The sequence below is a fragment of the Mustela lutreola genome, chromosome 1 (genome assembly GCF_030435805.1).
Source record: "Mustela lutreola isolate mMusLut2 chromosome 1, mMusLut2.pri, whole genome shotgun sequence".
NCBI classification, from domain to species: domain Eukaryota; kingdom Metazoa; phylum Chordata; class Mammalia; order Carnivora; family Mustelidae; genus Mustela; species Mustela lutreola.
In genome coordinates, this window is record NC_081290.1 from 22,955,256 (window position 1) to 22,973,456 (window position 18,201).

Here is an 18,201-nt window from a genome sequence, read left to right on the forward strand (position 1 = left end):
CAAAATGCCTAGAATGGGCTGGAGTTGGGTATTTCTCTTCCTCAGGTTAGGGTTTGATAATACCTCAGGAAGTTAGGTTCTGGTTAACTAGTTTTCAGTGAAGACAGGCCTTGTTGATAAAGAAAGAGTGCTTTGGAATATTTTTCTTCCCTCTTCTGGAAGCACCAGGGGATTTTTCTCTGATATTTGCTGTGGGAACCTCATCAAGCTCCTGGAGCTGAGACTCACAAAATTATAGGGACCCCACTATGCCTGGATCCCCTGGAGTTTTTACTCATAGTCATCCATCTGAACCTCCAGCAATTCGTCAATCACAGTTCTGGTTTTCCCACCCTGGCACCAGCACCGGTTCCCACAGTTGGTTTCCACTCATGAAACTTTGCTTCAGTAAATTGTTACTCTCCGTATTCTCGTATTGGTTTCTTCAGTCTCAGGGGCAGGAGTTTGCCTTGTGTCCTCATCTCTCTTATGGATCTTAGAAGAGTTGTTGATTTTTAGTCTATTTAGCTTTTTACTTGTTAGAATGGAGGGGCAGCTTCCGAGCTTCTTACATACTGACTAGAAACTGAAGTCCTTTTGTTTGTTTTTTAAAGATATTTATTTATTTATTTGACAGAGACACAATGAGAGAGGGAACACAAGCAGGGCAAGTGGGAGAGGGAGAAGCAGGCTCCCCGCTGAGCAGAAAGCCTGATGTGGGACTCCACCCCAGGACACTGGGATCAAGACCGGAGCCAAAGACAGATGCTTAAACACCTGAGCCACCCAGGCGCTCTTTGTTTATTTTTTTAAATCAAAACAAGACACTAAATTTAAAAATTGGATTTATATCATGTTTGTAGATGAACAGAGTTATCATAAAATATTTCTAGTGAAGAAAGCTTATCTATGTATAAGAGCAAAATTCAAGTATTTAAAAATCAAATCCTCAGTGTTCCCTCCTATTCTACTTTATATCAGGCTCTTGAAAGAGAAGCCTTTTCTAAATCTTTCTAAATGCTATTAATTTCTATTTCTATGTATATCTGATAGTGCTTACTTTTCTCATTGCTTTATCCTGATATTTCTTTCCTTACAGTATTAAGTGAATCTACTTAAGGAAAGACACCTGGATTTTTACTTGAAAAGAGGTAGGTAGTTTATTAAAATATTTTACTATAAATCTCATGCCATCGAAAAACTACAAATGGTTTGAATGCTTACTAATGTTCACTTTAATTTTGTTGCTGAAAATCCAAATCCCCCCAAATATATTATTTTACTGATATTTTTAAAGTTTAAAATCTAAACACAGAGAGGCTCTTAATCAATTAACATTATCTTTGTATATATGTCATGCATTAAGAAAATAGGAAATGGCTTATTTTTTTATTTGACAGAGGAAACCTTCGGCTTCAAACCTGTCACTCAACAGTCCCCAGTGAGATTTAGATTGACAGCTGCACAGTGGGTCTGGGCGTGGTCACTGCATATCTGCAGCCAGGTGTGCAATCAAGTCTTTGGCATCTTGCATAACGGAGGGTATTTCTGAGCCGTTCTCAGTCACTTGGGTTCCAAACAAGAACATCTTCCTGTCATTTCCCACCTCAGACAATGCCAAAGCTTCATGGATATCTGTAATACGATAGGCTGCTTCAAGATCCTTCAACCCAGAATAGAAAAAGCATAGGAAAGAGCTGGTTATTTTGCAATCCTTTTGGATAGATACATTTATTATTCTCATTTATTGCTCTCAATGATCTCACCTTCATTTTAATGTAAAGGATATTGTTACCCCATTATTATGATCCCAGTGGTTGTCTGAATATAAATATTTTAATCAGAATTATACCAACAGTGGGGCATCTATCTGGCTTAGTTGGTAGAGCATGCAACTTCTGATCTTGGGGTTTTGAGTGTGAGCCCCCTATTGGGTATAGAGATTACTTACCAAAAAAATGAGAGAGAGAAAAATAAAGGGCAGCAGAATTGTATCAGCAGTTATGAGCTATCATCAAGAAAGAATTTCTGGAATGAAGTTAAACCATTCTAATACTTTAATCAATTTTCCAAACACTGTAGTCAATATGCTCCTATTTTTTTCCATTTCTTTTTTATTTATCCAAATCATTTTCAATAGGATCAATTTTTTTATTGAAGTATAGTTGACACACAGTTACATTAGTTTTCGGTGTACAACATAATAATTTGACAACCCCGTATGTTATTCTACGTTCACCGTAATTGTAGTTACCATCCCTCACCATACAATGCTATTATGATTCCACTGACTATATTCAGCATATGCCATTGTATATGCTGTACCTTTCATCTCAGTGACCTATTTATTCCATAACTGGAAGCCTGTACCTCCCATTCTCTTTCACTCCTTTTTTTTTTTTTTTTAAATTTTTATTTGTTTGACAGAGAGATCACAAGTAGGTAGAGAGACAGGCAGAGAGAGGGAGAACCAGGCTACCTGCTGAGCAGAGAGCTCAATGTGGGGCTCAATCCCAGGACCCCGAGATCATGACCTGAGCCAAGGGCAGAGGCCCAATCCACTGAGCCACCCAGGTGCTCCCCACTTTCACTCCTTTTTGCCCATCCCCCTACCGCTTTTCCCCCGGCACCCACCAATTTGTTCTCTGTACTTATTGGTCTATTTCTCCTTCTTGTTTTGTTTGTTCCTTTGTTGTCTAGATTCCACATATAAGTGAAAGCATATGGTATTTTTCTCATTTCACTTAGCATAATAATCTCTAGGTCCACCCCTATTCTCACAAATGGCAAGATCTCATTCTTTTTATGGTGAGTAATGCTCCAGTATGTGTATATATGCTACATCTTCTTTATCCATTTACCTGTTGATGGACACTTGAGTTACTTCCTTATCTTACCTACTGTAAATGATGCTCCAATAAACACAGAGATGCATATACCTTTTTGAAATGGTATTTAAGTTTTTTGGGGGGTAAATACTCAGTAGTGGAATTATTGGATCATAATGGTATTTCTGTTTTCAATTTTGTGAGGACCCATAATCCTGTTTTCCACAGTGCCTGTACCAATTTACTTTCTTGTCAACAATGGACAGAAGTCCTTTTTTCACATCCTTAACAACACTTGCTATTTCTTGTCTTTTTGATTCTAGCCATTCTGACAGGTATAAAGTGATATCTCATTGTGGTTTCAATTTACATTTTTCTGATGATTAATGGTGTTGGGCATCTTTCTCATGTGTCTGTTGAACATCTGTATATCTTCTTTGGAGAAATGTCTGTTCATTGTATCTCCTACATATTTTTTAATTGGGTTATTTGCTTTTTGAATATTGAGTTGGGTAAGTTCTCTACATATCTTGCATATTAAGTCCTTATCAGATACATCATTTGCAAATATTTATTCCCAGTTAGTATTTGCCTTCTTTATTATTTATTTTTTTTTAAATTTTATTTATTTATTTGACAGAGGGAGAGGGAGGGAGAGAGTGAGAGACAGTGCACATGAGCAGGGGCAGAGGGAGAGGGAGAAGCAGGCTCCCCACTGAGCAAGGAGCCTGATGTGGGACTCAATCCCAGGACCCCAGGATTATGACCTGAGCTGAAGGTAGCCACTTTTAACTGACTGAACCACCCAGGTGTCCCAGTATTTCCCTTTTTAAAAAGATTTTACTTGTTTATTTGAGAGAGAGATAGAGAGACCACGAGCAAGGGGAAGCAGCAGAGGAGAAGAAGTAGGCTCCCCACTGAGCAGGAAGCCAACGTGGGGCTCCATTCCAAAACTGGACCTAGGATCAAGGCCTGAGCCAAAGGCAGCCACTTAACTGCTTAACCCACTGAACCACCCAGGTGCCCCTTGCCTTTTTGTTTTGTTGATGGATTCCTTTGGTGTGCAGAAGCTTTTTATTTTAATGTAGTCCCAACAGTTTATTTTTGCTTTTATTTCCCTTGCCTCAGGAGACATATCTAGAAAAATGTTTCTGGTGGCATCTGGTTGCAGTTGATTACATTTCTAGATATTGGTCATCCCAATATATTGCCTGTCTGAGATCAGAATTTACTTATTCTTAGAGCCTGTAGTGACATTTGAACAGTGTTAAAATAGATCCAGTAAACCTGTGTGCAATGTCTCAAGGTAATAAATTAATGATGGAATTGGAGAGGAAGAAAATATGAGGAAAATGTTGGATTAAAAAGAGGGTTCCTTGTAGTCATAAAAGCACATTATGGATAGGGTGCCTGGGTAGGTCAGTCAGTAAGTAGAGCATGGAGCTCTTCATCACAGGGTCATAAGTTGGAGCCCCACATTGGATGTAAAGTTTACTTTAGAAGAAGAAGGAGAAGGAGGTGGAGGAGGAAGAGGAGAAGGAGAAGGAGAAGGAGGAGGAAGGGGTGCCTGTATGGCTCAGTCAGTTAAACATCAGCCTTTGGCTCAGGTCATGATCCTGGAGTCCCAGGGAGCCAGCCCCAAGCCTGGCTCCCTGCTCAGCAGGAGTCTGTTTCTCCCTCTGCCCCTCCCCCCAACTCACTGAATGCACTCTTTCTCTCTCTTTCACTCACTTACCATGCATTCTTTCCTGATCACAATGTTATGACACTAGTTATCAATCACAAGAAAAATCTGGAAAGAACACAAATAGATGGAGGCTGAATAACATGCTCCTAAACAATGAGTGGGTCAACCAAGAAATCAAAAATTACATGAAGAAAGACGAAAATGGAAATACAAGGTACAAAATCTTTGGGACATAGCAAAGGCAGTTCTAAGAGGGAAGTTTATAGCAAAACAAGCCTACCTCAAAAAGCAAGAAAAATCTCAGATAAACAACCTACCCATACACATTCAGGTGCTACAAAAAGAAGAACAAACAAAACCACAAACTAGCAGAAGGAAGGAAATAATAAAGATTGGCGCAGAAGTAAATGACATGGATACTAAAAAAATAAATAAATAAATTCCTAGAAACATATGACCTGACAAAACTGAATTAGGAGGAAATAAAATTTGAACAGACCAATTACCAGCAACAAAGTTGAATTAGTAATCAAAAAATTCCCAACAAACATAAGTCCACACCACATGGCTTTACAAATGAATTCTACCAAATATTTAAAGAAGAGTTAATACCTATTCTTCTCAAAATATTTCAAAAAAGAGGAAGGAAATCTTCCAGATTCATTCTATGAGACCAGCATTACACTGATACCATAACCAGAGAAAGACACCACAAAAAAAGAGCACTACAAGCCAATACTTCTGATGAACGTAGATGCAAAGATTCTCAACAAAATATTAGCAAACCAAATCCAACAATACATTAAAAAAACATTCATCACGATCAAGTGGGATTTATTCCAGGGATGCTAGAGTGGTTCAATAATTGCAAATCAAGCAACATGATACATCACATCGATAAAAGAAAGGATAAAAACCATATGATCATTTCAACAGTTGCAGAAAAATATTTGACAAGGTAATTAATCCTTTCATGATAAAAACCCTCCACAAAGTAGGTTTAGAGAGAACATACTTCAGCATAATAAAGGCCATATATAAAAAACCCACAGCTAACATCATACTTAATGGGGGAAAACTGAGAGTTCTTCCCTAAGGTAAGGAACAACACAAGGATGTCCACTCTCACCACTTTTATTCAACATAGTACTGGACGTCCTAGCCACAGCAATCAGCCAAGAAAAAGAAATAAAGGCATCCAAATGAGTAAGCAAGAAGTCAAACTTCCAGTATTTGCAGATGTCATGACACTATAGAAAACCCTGAAGACTCCACCAAAAAACTATTACAACTGATAAATGAATTCAGCAAAGTTGCAAGATACAAAATCAATGTACAGAAATCTTTGCATTTCTATACATTAATAATGAAGGAGCAGAAAGAGAAATTAAGGGGGAAAATATCTCATTTATAACTGCACCAAAAATAATAAAATACCCAAGAATAAACCTAACCAAGGAGCCAAAAGACCTGTATTCTGAAAAGTATAAAACTTTGTTGAAAGAAACTGAAGACAATACAAAGAAATGGAAAGACATCACATGCTCATGGATTAGAAGAACAAATATTGTTAAAATATCTATACAACCCAAAGCGGTATACAGATTTAATGCGATAGCTACCAAATACCAACAGCATTTTCCACAGAACTAGAACAATTATAGAATTTGTATTGAACTACAAGACCCCCCAAAAGCCAAAGCAATCTTGAAAAAGATAAAACTGGAGGTAGCACAATTCTAGACTTAAAGTTATACTACAAAGCTGTAGTAATCAAAACAGTATGGTACTGGCACAAAAACAGACACAGATCAACAGAACAGAGTACAAAGCCCAGAAATAAACTCAAGATTACATGATCAATTAATCTAGGATAAAGGAGGCAAGAATATGCAATGGGAAAAACAAATAGTGTTGGGAAAACTAGAGAGCAACATGCAAAAGAATGAAACTGGACCATTTTCTTATACAATACACAAAAGCCAACTAAAAATGGATTAAGGACCTAAATGTGAGACCTGAAACCATAAAAATCCTAGAAGATAGCACAGGCAGCACTTACTCTGAAACTGGCCATAGAAAGATCTTTCTAGATACATCTGCCAAGGTAAGGCAAACAAAAGCAAAAATAAATTATTGGAACTACACAAAAATAGAAAGCTCCTCCACAGCAAAAACAACACACAACAAAATTAAAAGATAACCTACTGAATGGAAGAAGATATTCACAAATGACATATCCCATAAAGAATTAGTATCCAAAATATATAAAGAACTTACACAACTTAAAACACAAAAAAACGAATAATCCAATTAAAAAATGGACAGAAGACATTAACGAATGTTTTCTAAAAAAGACATACAAATGGCCAAGAGACACATGAAAAGATGCTCTCAACACATTCACTCATCATCAGAGAAATGCAAATCAAAACCACAATGAGTTATCACCTCACACCTTTCAGAATGGCTAAAGTCAAAACCACAAGAAATAACAAGTATTGGCAAGAATGGGGAAAGAAAGAAGCCTCATGCACTGTTGGTGGGAATATAAACTGGTGCAGCCATTGTGGAAAATAGTATGGAGTTCCTCAAAAGAGTAAAAATAGGGACACCTGGGTGGCTCAGTGGGTTAAAACCTCTGCCTTTGGCTCGGGTCATGATCCCAGGGTCCTGGGATTGAGCTCCACATCGGACTCTTTGCTCAGCAGGGAGCCTGCTTCCTCCTTCTCTCTGCCTACTTGTGATCTTGTCAAATAAATAATTTAAAAACCTTTAAAAAAAAAAAAGGAGTAAAAATAGAACTATCCTGGGATGCCTGGCTGGCTCAGTCAGTAGAGCAAATGACCCTTGAGCTCAAAGTCATGAGTTTGAGCCCCACACTGGGTATAGAGTTTACTTTAAATAAGAAAATAGAACTACCCTATAATCCAGTAATCACACTACTGGAATACCCAAAGAATAAGGAAACACTAATTCAAAGGGATATACGCACCCCTATGTATACTGAAGCATAATTTACAACTGTCAAAGTATGGAAGCAATCCAAGTATCCATCAATAGATGGCTAAACAAGATGTAACACACACACACACACACACACACGCACACACACACAGAGGAATATTACTCAGCCATAAAAAAGAAGGAGATCTTGCCATTTGCAACAACATGGATGGATCTACAGAGTACAATGCTAAGTGAAATAAGCCAGTGAGAGAAAGAAAAATATATGAAATTTAAGATACAAGAGAAACAAAGGAAAGAAAAAGAGACACCCCAAAAAACATACTCTTAACTATAGAGAACAGTTTCCAGACAGGAGGTGAGTGGGGGGCTGGGTGAAATAGGTGAAGACAATTAAGATTATACCTACCTTGATGCACACTGAGTAATATTTGAAACTACTGAATTACCGCATCATACACCTGAAAGTAATATCTATTGCTCTATGTTCACTGGAATGAAAATACATTTTTTAAAATGTCATTTAAAAAAACAAATGGAAAGCTATGTATAAAGAAGATAACCATAAGCAAAGTAAAATAATAGTCAACAAGTTGCTGAGGAAGACACACAGAATGCCTACAAGTAATAAAGGATTATTTTTCTGAAAGATAGGAAAGATTTCTACAACTCAAATAAGAAAAGATAAACAACCTAATAGAAATTTGGGAAGAGATATTAAAAGAAAATTCACAGGGGTGCCTGGGTAGCTCAGTCAGTAGAGTGACCAACTCTTCACGTCCACTCAGGTCATGATCTTGGGGTCGTGGGATCAAGCCCCATGTTGGGTTCTGCACCGGGCATGGAGCTTGCTTGAGATTCTTTTTCTGCCTCTCCTTCTGCCCCTCCCCTCTCTCTCACTTGCTCTCTGTCTCTAAAAATAAATAAATAAAAGACAATCCACAGATGTGGAAATGAGTTTCAAAGAATGAAACGAATTTGAAACTAATAACCAATGTACAGCTGAAAAGATGTTGAAGCTGAACTAGTAATTAGGGAAATGCAAATTAGAATAATAGGATAAAATTTCAGCTCCATCAGACTGGCAAAAATGAAAAAGGTTGACAATACCAAGTACTGAAATGGATGTGGAGCTGCTAAAATCTGTCATATTCTGCTCTCTAGAGAGTAAATTGGTGCAATATCTTTGGAAAGCAGCTTGGTAAGATCTAGTAAAGCTGATTATGTACAAATCTGAAAACCCAGCAATTTCTCTTTTAGATGTATGCACTAGAGAAATGTTGATACATATCTACAAGGAGACACATACATGAAGATTCACTGTAACACTGTTTATAATAATAAACCATTAGAAATAACCCAAGCACCCAGAATGAAATGTGTAAAAATGTGGTATATTCATGCAATGGAATACTATAGAGCTCACTTGCATGTGCCATGGCCTTTGTAGTTTATGGTATGTAAGATGCTCCCGTTTAAAACAAAACAAAACAAAACAAAACAAAAGCTCCTCTTTTAAATAAAATCTGCAGGACTAGCTTCTGTGCTGGACTGGAACATAGATTCCTTTAGGTGGTCGTTTGTAATTACTTAGTTTACTGCCATTAAGACATTCACCCTCAGAAGTGGCGGGACAGTTAAGTTCCCTAATGACTGGCTATCTTAAAGCAATTGAAAGAGGGGCTTTACAAAAATAATGAATACTGTTATGCTGAAAATAAAACATAAAAAAAAGAAGAAAGAGGGGCTTTACTATTACAATGCTGTCGATGTTTAGTATTTTTAACTTTTTTTATTGTGGTAAAATACACATAACAAAATTTATTGTCTTAACCATGCATGAGAGCACATTCAGTACATTCACTGTGCAACGGTCCACCTCCAGAAGTCTCTTCATCTTGCAAAACTGCAACTCTGTACCCACAAAGCAGTAACTCCCATTTCTCCCTCCCCAAACCCAAGGCAACCATCGTTAATATAAACCCTGTACCCGTTAAACAATGACTCTTCCTTCTCCTCTCCTCCCATTCCCTTGTAACCTCTCATTTATTTTCTGTCTCTGAACTTGACTACTCCAGGTACCTCATGAAAGTGGGATCATATGATATTTGTTGTTTTCTTGCTGGGTTATTTCTCTTAGCATAAGGTCCTCAAGGTTTATCCATATCACAGCATGTGTCAGAATTTCCTTTTCTAAGGCTGAATTGTCTGTATGTATCGTGTTTTATTTATCCATTCACCCACGGAGGGACACTTGGGTTGCTTCTACCTTTTGACTATTGTGAATAATTCTGTTGTGAATATGGATGGATGAGTATCTGTTCATGTTCCTGCTTTCAATTCTTTTGAGTATACACCCAGACGTGGAATTGCTGGATATGCAAATTCTATTTTTAATGTATTTTTTTTAAGGAACTGCCATACTGTTTTCTAAAGTGGCTGCACCATTTTACATTCCCAACGACACTGTAAGGGTTCCAGTTTCTCCAGGGTTGTTTGTTTAATATTTTTTATGTGTGTGTAATAAATTCAGGTCAGGCTAATTGATCTAAAGCAAACTATTCCTTTATGTATTGTAGATGCTCAAATATTTTGTTGAAATCAATTCAACCACCAGTAAATGTTTACTGAATTAAATTCAACGCATATTTGTTGCATTTCTACTATGCTTGTCCAGCATAAGGGAATAATGGTTTTTATTTTCAAGGAGTTTATAATCCAATAGATCTTATAAGTGTAAACTAAACTGCATATATAGCATATTGTTAAATATCTAGCTATTAAAAGTAGACATTTCTATTTCTGTAAGTAATAATAAAACTATTAAGTGAAACTTAGAGCTGCCCAGATTTTTACCTGTTTGTTTGCAAACACAACCAGAGGAAGGATTGGGTTTGTTTCAATTAATTGATGAAGGTGTTTCTTGGCTTCAGGTAATCTGTTGTGATCAGCTGAATCCACCACAAAGATCAGCAGCAATCCTCTGGATAGGTACATTTCCCAATAGGAACGGAAAGGTTCACTGCCACCAACTACAGAGAACAGCAGAGAAAAAAATATGACAAAAACATAGCAGAAGCAGCTGCTGAGAAGGCAGGAAAGACCCTCTTAGATAATTTCCAAACACTGGACAGGTGTTCTGATAAAATGCCACTGTGTCAGAGTGTATCCAATTCTGAGAATGACCAGAGGCATGTTACTAGAGAAGTGGCTGGTGGAAATATTTACCCTCCATAAGTGGTTCAATCATTCTGGGACACAAAGACTCAGCATAAAGACTAGATACTACCATGAATACAGTGGATGCCCCCTGCCCTGTAACACAGAGCGGCCATGGGGGCCACCGCCTAACAGTTGAGCTCAGAAAATGGGAGTACGTCACTAAAATAATTCAGGGTGGTAGGTTAAAACACACCTTTCTCCAAAATAAGTTTCAAATAGACGAATTCCCTGGCCAGACTCACTTGCACAGTCTTTTTCCTTTATCAAAATCCCAGAACTAATTTCTCCTCTTAACACTGCACTAAGATTTAATAGGATCCTGTGGGCATTAAAGAAAGAAAATGCCTTTGGATTATTTCATTCCACTGATTCTTCCCAGAAGAAAGTTTCTGGCAATTATAATAATATATACACAATGGATTTAGTTTTTATTTTTCTCCTAGAGCAGAGGCTGGCAAACTATGGCCCGCAGTCTAAATCTGGCCCACGGCCTATTTTTGGTAGCACAGGAACAGAGAATGGATTTTACATCTTTAAATGCTGCGGGGGGAGAGAAAGAATAACATTTCATGACATGTAAAAGTATCATATTTGGATTTCAGTGTCTACAAATAAAAGTTTATCGGAACACAATCGTGGACTTGCCACGTATTGTCTGTATTGTCTGTGGCTGCTTCCACAGTACAACAGAGTTTAGTGGCTGCCTAGAGACCATGTGGCCCCCAAAGCCTAAATTATTTACTACCTAGCCCTTTACAGAAAAAGTTTGAAGACCCTTGTTTTAGAAACTTAACAAAAACATTTAAAATACTTCTGGGAAAGGGCCTTGATTTGTCTGTTCTTTGTTTGAATTAGCTAGGCTAATTCCCTAAATAAAGCATTTTGTGTTACTAACTTTTAAAAAGAATATTGTGTAATCTTCTAAGTAATTCATATGGTTTCAACATATTTAGTTTAAGCATGAATGAACATTTGGGTTGTTCCTCATTTTTGTGTGTCTGTGTGTGATACCATCACATTTCACCTATATTGGGATTTTCATCTTTTTGTTATTAACTTCTAACTTAATTGCAATGTATTCAAAGAACATGGTTTTTATGATGTCCCTTCTCTGAAAAATTTATTAACACCTGTTGTATGGTCTACCAGGTGGTCAATTTTGATAAATGTTACATGAATCTTTGAGAGGAATATGTATTTTAGCTTTGGGATGTAGCTAAAATTGTCTAATTGAACAATCTTATATTGTCCATTGGATGAAACTTGTTGGTTGTATTCACATTCTCTGGATCCTTGTTGATTTTTTTCCTCCTTGATTTTAATAATTTGACAATACGTTGAAAATCCCTCACTCCAATGGTAGATATGTCCATTTCTTCCCCTAATTAGATTCTCCCTTTCTTTTCATTCCTTTGTTCCTTCCTTCCTTTCTTTTCACTTTTTGTATTTTGAGACTATTTTCCTAGCTATCTATTTGGTTAAAATTATTATCTCTTCTATAGCTTCTGAACGAATTAAAACTTGTATTCCAGATAATGTTGTTAGCTGAAGGATTTGCCTACACGTTGACCAGTTTCTCTGCCCAAACTTTCTTTCTGTGACTGAAAGGAAAAATTAAAAGGTGATTACAGTAATTTAAGGGAGAGACGGTGTAGGTTCCAGCTGACATAAGTGCAGTAGGAAAAGATGTAACTGATGAACTGATGAATTTCAGCTTTGTTTAGAGGTAGAAAACTCATAGTGTTTTATTTGTGGACTAGAGTTGGGGGTACAAAAGGAGACATCAAGGGTGACTCCTATTGTTTCTGGCTGGTAACACGATAGCTAAGGAACCATTTACGGACCAGTAGATTATAGGGAAAGGAACAGTAATGGAGATAAAGCAAGCACTTTGTCTCGACCATTTTAGGCTGGATTGGATTTATGGTTGGGTTGGATAGATAAATCTGGGATAGATAAATCTGGGTGTCATTAACACAGAGATGGTATTTTTTAAGGCCAATAGGATGGATAAATCATCCAAGGAGAAAATGTAAAGAACTGAATATAATGCAACTTTGGGGAACAACACGATTTCGAGAGGGGGTGACCCCAGAATTACTTTAGCATAGAGACTTCTGGGCTGCCCTCTGGTTACAAAAAGAGATTTGGGGCTTTTTCAGAGAAGGAAGTATGTGTATTTGCTGTATTTACTTAGATTGAATGTTTCTTGGGGTAGTGAGGGAATTGAGAGCGTATTATCGGAGGGGGTGCTGTAGCCTTCCTTGCCACTCCCTCTCATACCAGCACTGAAAAAAGGAGGAAACAAGGAAAGGAAGTGATTTCCTCCACAATGAACTATTAAACTACATACGCATTCTAAAACCGTAGGCAAACCTGACCCAGTGTGACTTTTCATAAGGGTACAATGATGCTAACAATAGGTCTGGCTTAAGGTATAACAAGATAAGCCTATCCTGTTACTAATGAGAAAGCAGGCTTACTCTCCAGAAACTCCATCTGGCTATCCTCGGTGTTGATGCATACTGCATTGAAACCTTGGGTGGGTGCCACGCTGTGCTGGACTCTGTTTAAAGCTAGAGAGTGCAGAACGCTGGTCTTTCCTGCTCCATCCAGGCCCAACACAAGGATCTGCTTATTTTTCTCCTGTGAAAACAAAAGACCAATCAATAAACTCATGCAACCAGGGGCTTGTTTCCCTGGCTCCTGGCAGTGTGCCTGCCTGTGGTAGGACCCAATAATAATTGTGGAATTGTAAACCAGAACAAAAATTCATGAAACATTAATATGTCTAGGAGCACCTGGCTGGCTCTGTTGGTAGAGCATGGGACTCTTGGTCTTGGGGTCGTGATTTCAAGCCCCATGTTGGGTATAGAGTTTACTTAAAAAAAAAATTAACAGAACTAGGACAAACCGTACCAGTCTGTATTTTATAATCAGCCATTAGTTATGTGGTATTAATCACACCCCCCACCTAGAATGGTGGTGATCAATCTATTAAATATAGACTGCATAATATAACAGGATTTATAGGCGGTGCCATAGATCACAGGATGCGATCTTCACTTTGCTGCTTGAGTTCATGTCCACTGCGGATTGAAACAGAATTCAGTTTGTTGTTTGGGATCTTGGGATATCTGTGGTTCATGCACTCACTTACATGCCATTCAGCATGTAAGCACCCGAAGTCTCATAGTATTGATCTGTTTTCTTTTCCCAATTGGATCACTAACTAGATAAAAGACTAGGGGAAGTTTCCCCTCTTATACTTTTTAATAGAAGTATCATGATTAAATGAAAAGGCTAAGGTTATAGAAACTGTTAAACAGGTTCCAATCACAAATGAACATTTATTTTACAATCAGATGTTAAAACCTGTTGAACTTGACATAAACTTCAGAAAGAAGCAGACTTAGAAATTTTTATAACAAGTGATTGAGAGACAAGAAGGGCAGGTTGGTATGAAAAGTTCAGAGTGCTCAGAAAAGTGACTTTTAGGGTACAAAATTTAATGTGAACAGTAATAAATGACTAACAATACAAATTGCCCACAGGAACTCAATTCTATTTCCCAAACTGCCTACTGAAGAAGTTTCTCATGCACAAAAACACCAGTAATTGTCTTCAATTACATTGGTTTAGAAGTAACAATAATCTTTTGTATTTATACTTGAACACTAAATGTTGATGTTAGATTTAGACTGGTTTTCTAGTAAAAAGTGAATTTTTTTCACTATCCCACTTTTTCTTCTTTTGAAAATAAGATCTATGTGAAAGTGAGATGTTTGAAGATCTGGTCTAGTAGGGTCTTGTATAGACAGCATAATTTATTAAAACTGTCTTGTGAATAAAAGAATTAGAAAAAGTACATGTTTGTTTTGGAATTCTTTTTTTTTTTTAAGATTTTATCTATTTATTTGACAGATAAAAATCACAAGTAGACAGAGAGGCAGGCAGGGGTGGAGGGAAGCAGGCTCCCCGCCGAGCAGAGAGCCTGACGCGGGGCTCTATCCCAGGACCCTGAGCTGAAGGCAGAGGCTTAACCCCCTGAACCACTCAGGCGCCCTGTTTTTGGAATTCTTGATGGCTCTTAAAGCAAATGGTATTTCCATAGTTATTTTCTATCTTCATCTCCATTTCCCTCTCATCTGCATCTAAGCATGAGAGTATCATTCTGGAAGTGTGGTGGTGAGGAAGAAGGACTTCATGGATAGAGAATATCTCACAGGATGATTTAAACTGCATGCTCTGAAGCAGATTTGGGCCCAAGAAATTGCTGTAGGGTGTGAATTGTGTCCCCCTTACTGTCTCCACCAACTCAAGATGACCCCAACATACTTTATCAATTCCAACAAGCAATCCTCCCTCCATTTTTAACATCTCCAAAACGAGGGTTTTACAATTCATGGTGTGTCTTTTTTTTTTTTTGAGAGAGAGAAATAGAGATGGGGGGGGGGCTTGGGGGAAGGGGCAAAGGAAAAGGGAGAATCTTAAGACTCCTAGCTGAGCACAGAACCCCACGGCGGGCTTGATCTCAAGACACTGAGATCATGACCTGAGCTGACATCAAGAGTTGGATTCTTGGGATGCCTGGGTGGCTCAGTTGGTTAAGCAGCTGCCTTCGGCTCAGGTCATGATCCCAGCGTCCTGGGATCGGGTCCTGGGATCGAGTCCCACATCGGACTCCTTGCTCGGCAGGGAGCCTGCTTCTCCCTCTGTCTCTGCCTGCCGTTCTGTCTGCCTGTGCTCGCTCTCTCTTCCTCTCTCTTTCTCTGACAAATAAAAATAAAATCTTTAAAAAAAAAAAAAAAAAGAGTTGGATTCTTAATCAACTAAGCCACCCAAGTGTCTGGGTATGTCATATTTTGATTGGCAGCATTTTTTTTTTTTCTTTCTCAGTGGTGCCAAAATAATGGTATCTGAGATCCTAGGAAATATTGTGAGTAAAAATGGTTCCCTACTCTCCTTCCAACCACATGGCTGTCCTACTCTATCCTGTCTAGAAATTCTGCAGTCACTGCTCACATTTTACTTTATTTATTTATTTTTTTGGCAAAACACATGCTAAAATACATGCTTTCTCATGTTGATCATCTCTTAAGGAAAGCTAGGATTATTGTTAAACCAAAAGTTCTGACATAATTTGTGATTTTGAGCGCCACTGTTCCCTGTCAATAGTCATTATTTTAACCATATATGGGTCTATAACAGTTTGTGTTTTACCAGAGATCAAATCGCCGTTAATAATTCAAATTGTTTAGAACCAGAAAGCACCTGTGAGCTCAGGAACTCCAGGAGCAAGAAGCTTATTAAGCTGATCCAAACAGTGCCAGTTTTTTCTTTCTTTTTATCCTACACCCCCTCAATTTTTTCACTGTGGTAAAATACACATAAATTTAATATAAATAAAGTATAATATAAAACATACCGTCTTACCCATTATTAAGGATACGATTCGGTAGTATTAAAATACATTCAGAATGCTGAGACAGTCTCCCTCCCCTCAGAACCTCAGGCAACCACCAGTTCTACTCTACGACTTTGACTCCCCTAGGTACCTCATATAAGTAGTCATAGTATTTCTTTCTTTCTTTCTTTTTTTTTTTTTTTTTTTAAGATTTTATTTATTTGACAGAGATCACAAGCGGGCAGAGCGGCAGGCGGATGGGGAGGGGGCGGAGGGGGGAAGCAGGCTCCGCGCTAAGCCGGGAGCCCGATGTGGGGCTCGATCCCAGGAACCTGGCACCATGACCCGAGCCGAAGGCAGAGGCCTCAACCCACTGAGCCACCCAGGCGCCCCCATAGCACTTCTTTTTGCGATTGCAGTGCCTGGGTCCTGGGACCTTTCCGTTAAAACTTTGCGACCACCCCCGTGGGCGCTGGTGGTGCGAAAACAATGGAAGCAGTAACCACGGAGAAGGTCCAGCCCTCGGACGCACGTGCACGAATTCGCGAACCCCGCACCACGGAGAGCAGCCGGACCGAGTCCGAGTCCGAGGGCCGCGAGGGCTCGGGCCTGGTGTCGGTGCGGGAGGCGGCCGGAGATGCGGCGCGAGAAGGGCCGCTTCCGCCCGGGGCGGACCAACCGCGCCCTCCTCTTCCTCACCGCGGCACCACCCGCGGGGGGTGGGCGGGGGGACGCAGGGGCGGGGTTAGGGCTGAGGGTAAGGCAGGTGACCGGGAGAAGGGGCCAGCGACGGGCTTGGGAAGCTTGGCACACCCGCTTCCATCCACAGAGTAAAATGCCCTCAAACCCAGACCCGATTCCCTCCCGCGCGGGTCGGGGCCTCGGACGTAACAGAGCCGGCGGCGCTCGGGCCTGACCGTCCACGATGGCCTTGGAGAGCCGGGCGAGGCCCCGGTCCCTTACCGGCGGCTCCAGCGGGGGCTTTGTCAAGGCGCTGTTGTCCTTCTTCTCTTTCTCTTCTTTTCCCTTGAGCTGTTCCTTCTCTTTCTCGGTCTCGCGCTCTTTCCTCTTCTCCTCCTCCTTACAGTTACTCTTCTCCTCCTTTCCTTTCTCTTTCCCCTTAATTTTCTCCTTCTCCACCTCCGTCTTTTTCTCTTCTTTTCCTTTTTCCCGAATTTTCTCTTTCTCTGGCTCCTTCCCCTTCTTCATCACCTTCCCCTTATCATTCACCTTCGCCTTCTCTATCACCTTCGCCTTCTCTATCACCTTCCCCTTCTCTATCACCTTCCCCTTCTCCACCGCCTTCCCCTTCTCCATCACCTTCCCCTTCTCCATCACCTTTCCCTTCTCCATCCCCACCGCCCTAATTTCCTCTATCCGCGCGCCCGCGCGCTGGATCCTGTGTCCTGGGTCCTGGCAGGTGTGGCCCCCGTGGCGGACGCAAGGTGGAGACGTAGGTCCACGCGGCGTAGACAACACCCGCGGTCACCGCGCGGCGGAGGCCAGTACCCCGGCGCGCTGGCTGCCGCCGCGCATCTGACGCCCACTAGCGGGGGTCTGCGGCGCCGCGGATTCGCCGAACCCGGGGCGGGGGAGAGGATAGAGGGGGAGAGCCAGAGGGAGCGTTGAACATAGGGAGGTGGGGAGGCCCAGCTTCGAGAGTTGGGAGAGGCCCGTGGGACTTATCTTCAGGGTAGGAAAATCGCCCCAGGCGACCCAGGAGGTCGCACAATGCCCCCGATTCCCTAGTACTGAGCGCAGTGTCTCAGAAAGGCCTTCCAAGGGGCGCCTGGGTGGCTCAGTGGGTTAAGCCGCTGCCTTCGGCTCAGGTCATGATCTCAGAGTCCTGGGATCGAGTCCCACATCGGGCTCCCTGCTCAGCAGAGAGCCTGCTTCCCTCTCTCTCTCTTTGCCTGCCTCTCCATCTACTTGTGATTTCTCTCTGTCAAATAAATAAATAAAGTCTTTTAAAAAAAAAAAAAAAAAAAAAAGAAAGGCCTTCCAAGTCGGCCCAGTTCCTGGTGTGTCACCTCCCCCACATCATCCTAGGGCCGCCAGGCCCACGTGTCTCCCATCCGAAGAACGCTTTGGAAGCCAGCGCCCAAGAGCGT

General features: G+C 40.3%; 1 protein-coding gene across 2 annotated transcripts; it reads right to left on the bottom strand.

The window, feature by feature from the left end:
* Nucleotides 1-601: 601 nt before the first annotated feature.
* Nucleotides 602-17,835, bottom strand: ARL9 (ADP ribosylation factor like GTPase 9). 2 transcript variants are annotated; one of them, XM_059160691.1, is made up of 4 exons: nt 17,054-17,671; nt 13,167-13,329; nt 10,318-10,493; nt 602-1,642 (listed from the first exon to the last, which is right to left on the bottom strand). In XM_059160691.1, exons 1-4 carry the CDS (start codon nt 17,441-17,443, stop codon nt 1,463-1,465), a joined length of 909 nt encoding a protein of 302 aa, XP_059016674.1. In that variant the 5' UTR covers nt 17,444-17,671; the 3' UTR covers nt 602-1,462. The 2 variants fall into 2 exon arrangements, with proteins under 2 accessions (XP_059016674.1, XP_059016682.1); XM_059160699.1 differs by lacking the exon at nt 602-1,642 and adding an exon at nt 1,649-8,374 and having other exon boundaries at nt 17,054-17,835.
* Nucleotides 17,836-18,201: the final 366 nt, after the last annotated feature.

Bases quoted from the DNA above. Each gene is read 5' to 3' on its own strand.
- ARL9 (XM_059160691.1), bottom strand. From the start codon at position 17,443: ATGGAGAAGGGAAAGGTGATGGAGAAGGGGAAGGTGATGGAGAAGGGG. The intron at 13,330-17,053 runs GTAAGGGACCGG...TTGTTTTCACAG, and splicing joins AGCCCCCGCTGGAGCCGCCG to GAGAAAAATAAGCAGATCCT. The intron at 10,494-13,166 runs GTAAGCCTGCTT...TGTTCTCTGTAG, and splicing joins CCAGATGGAGTTTCTGGAGA to TTGGTGGCAGTGAACCTTTC.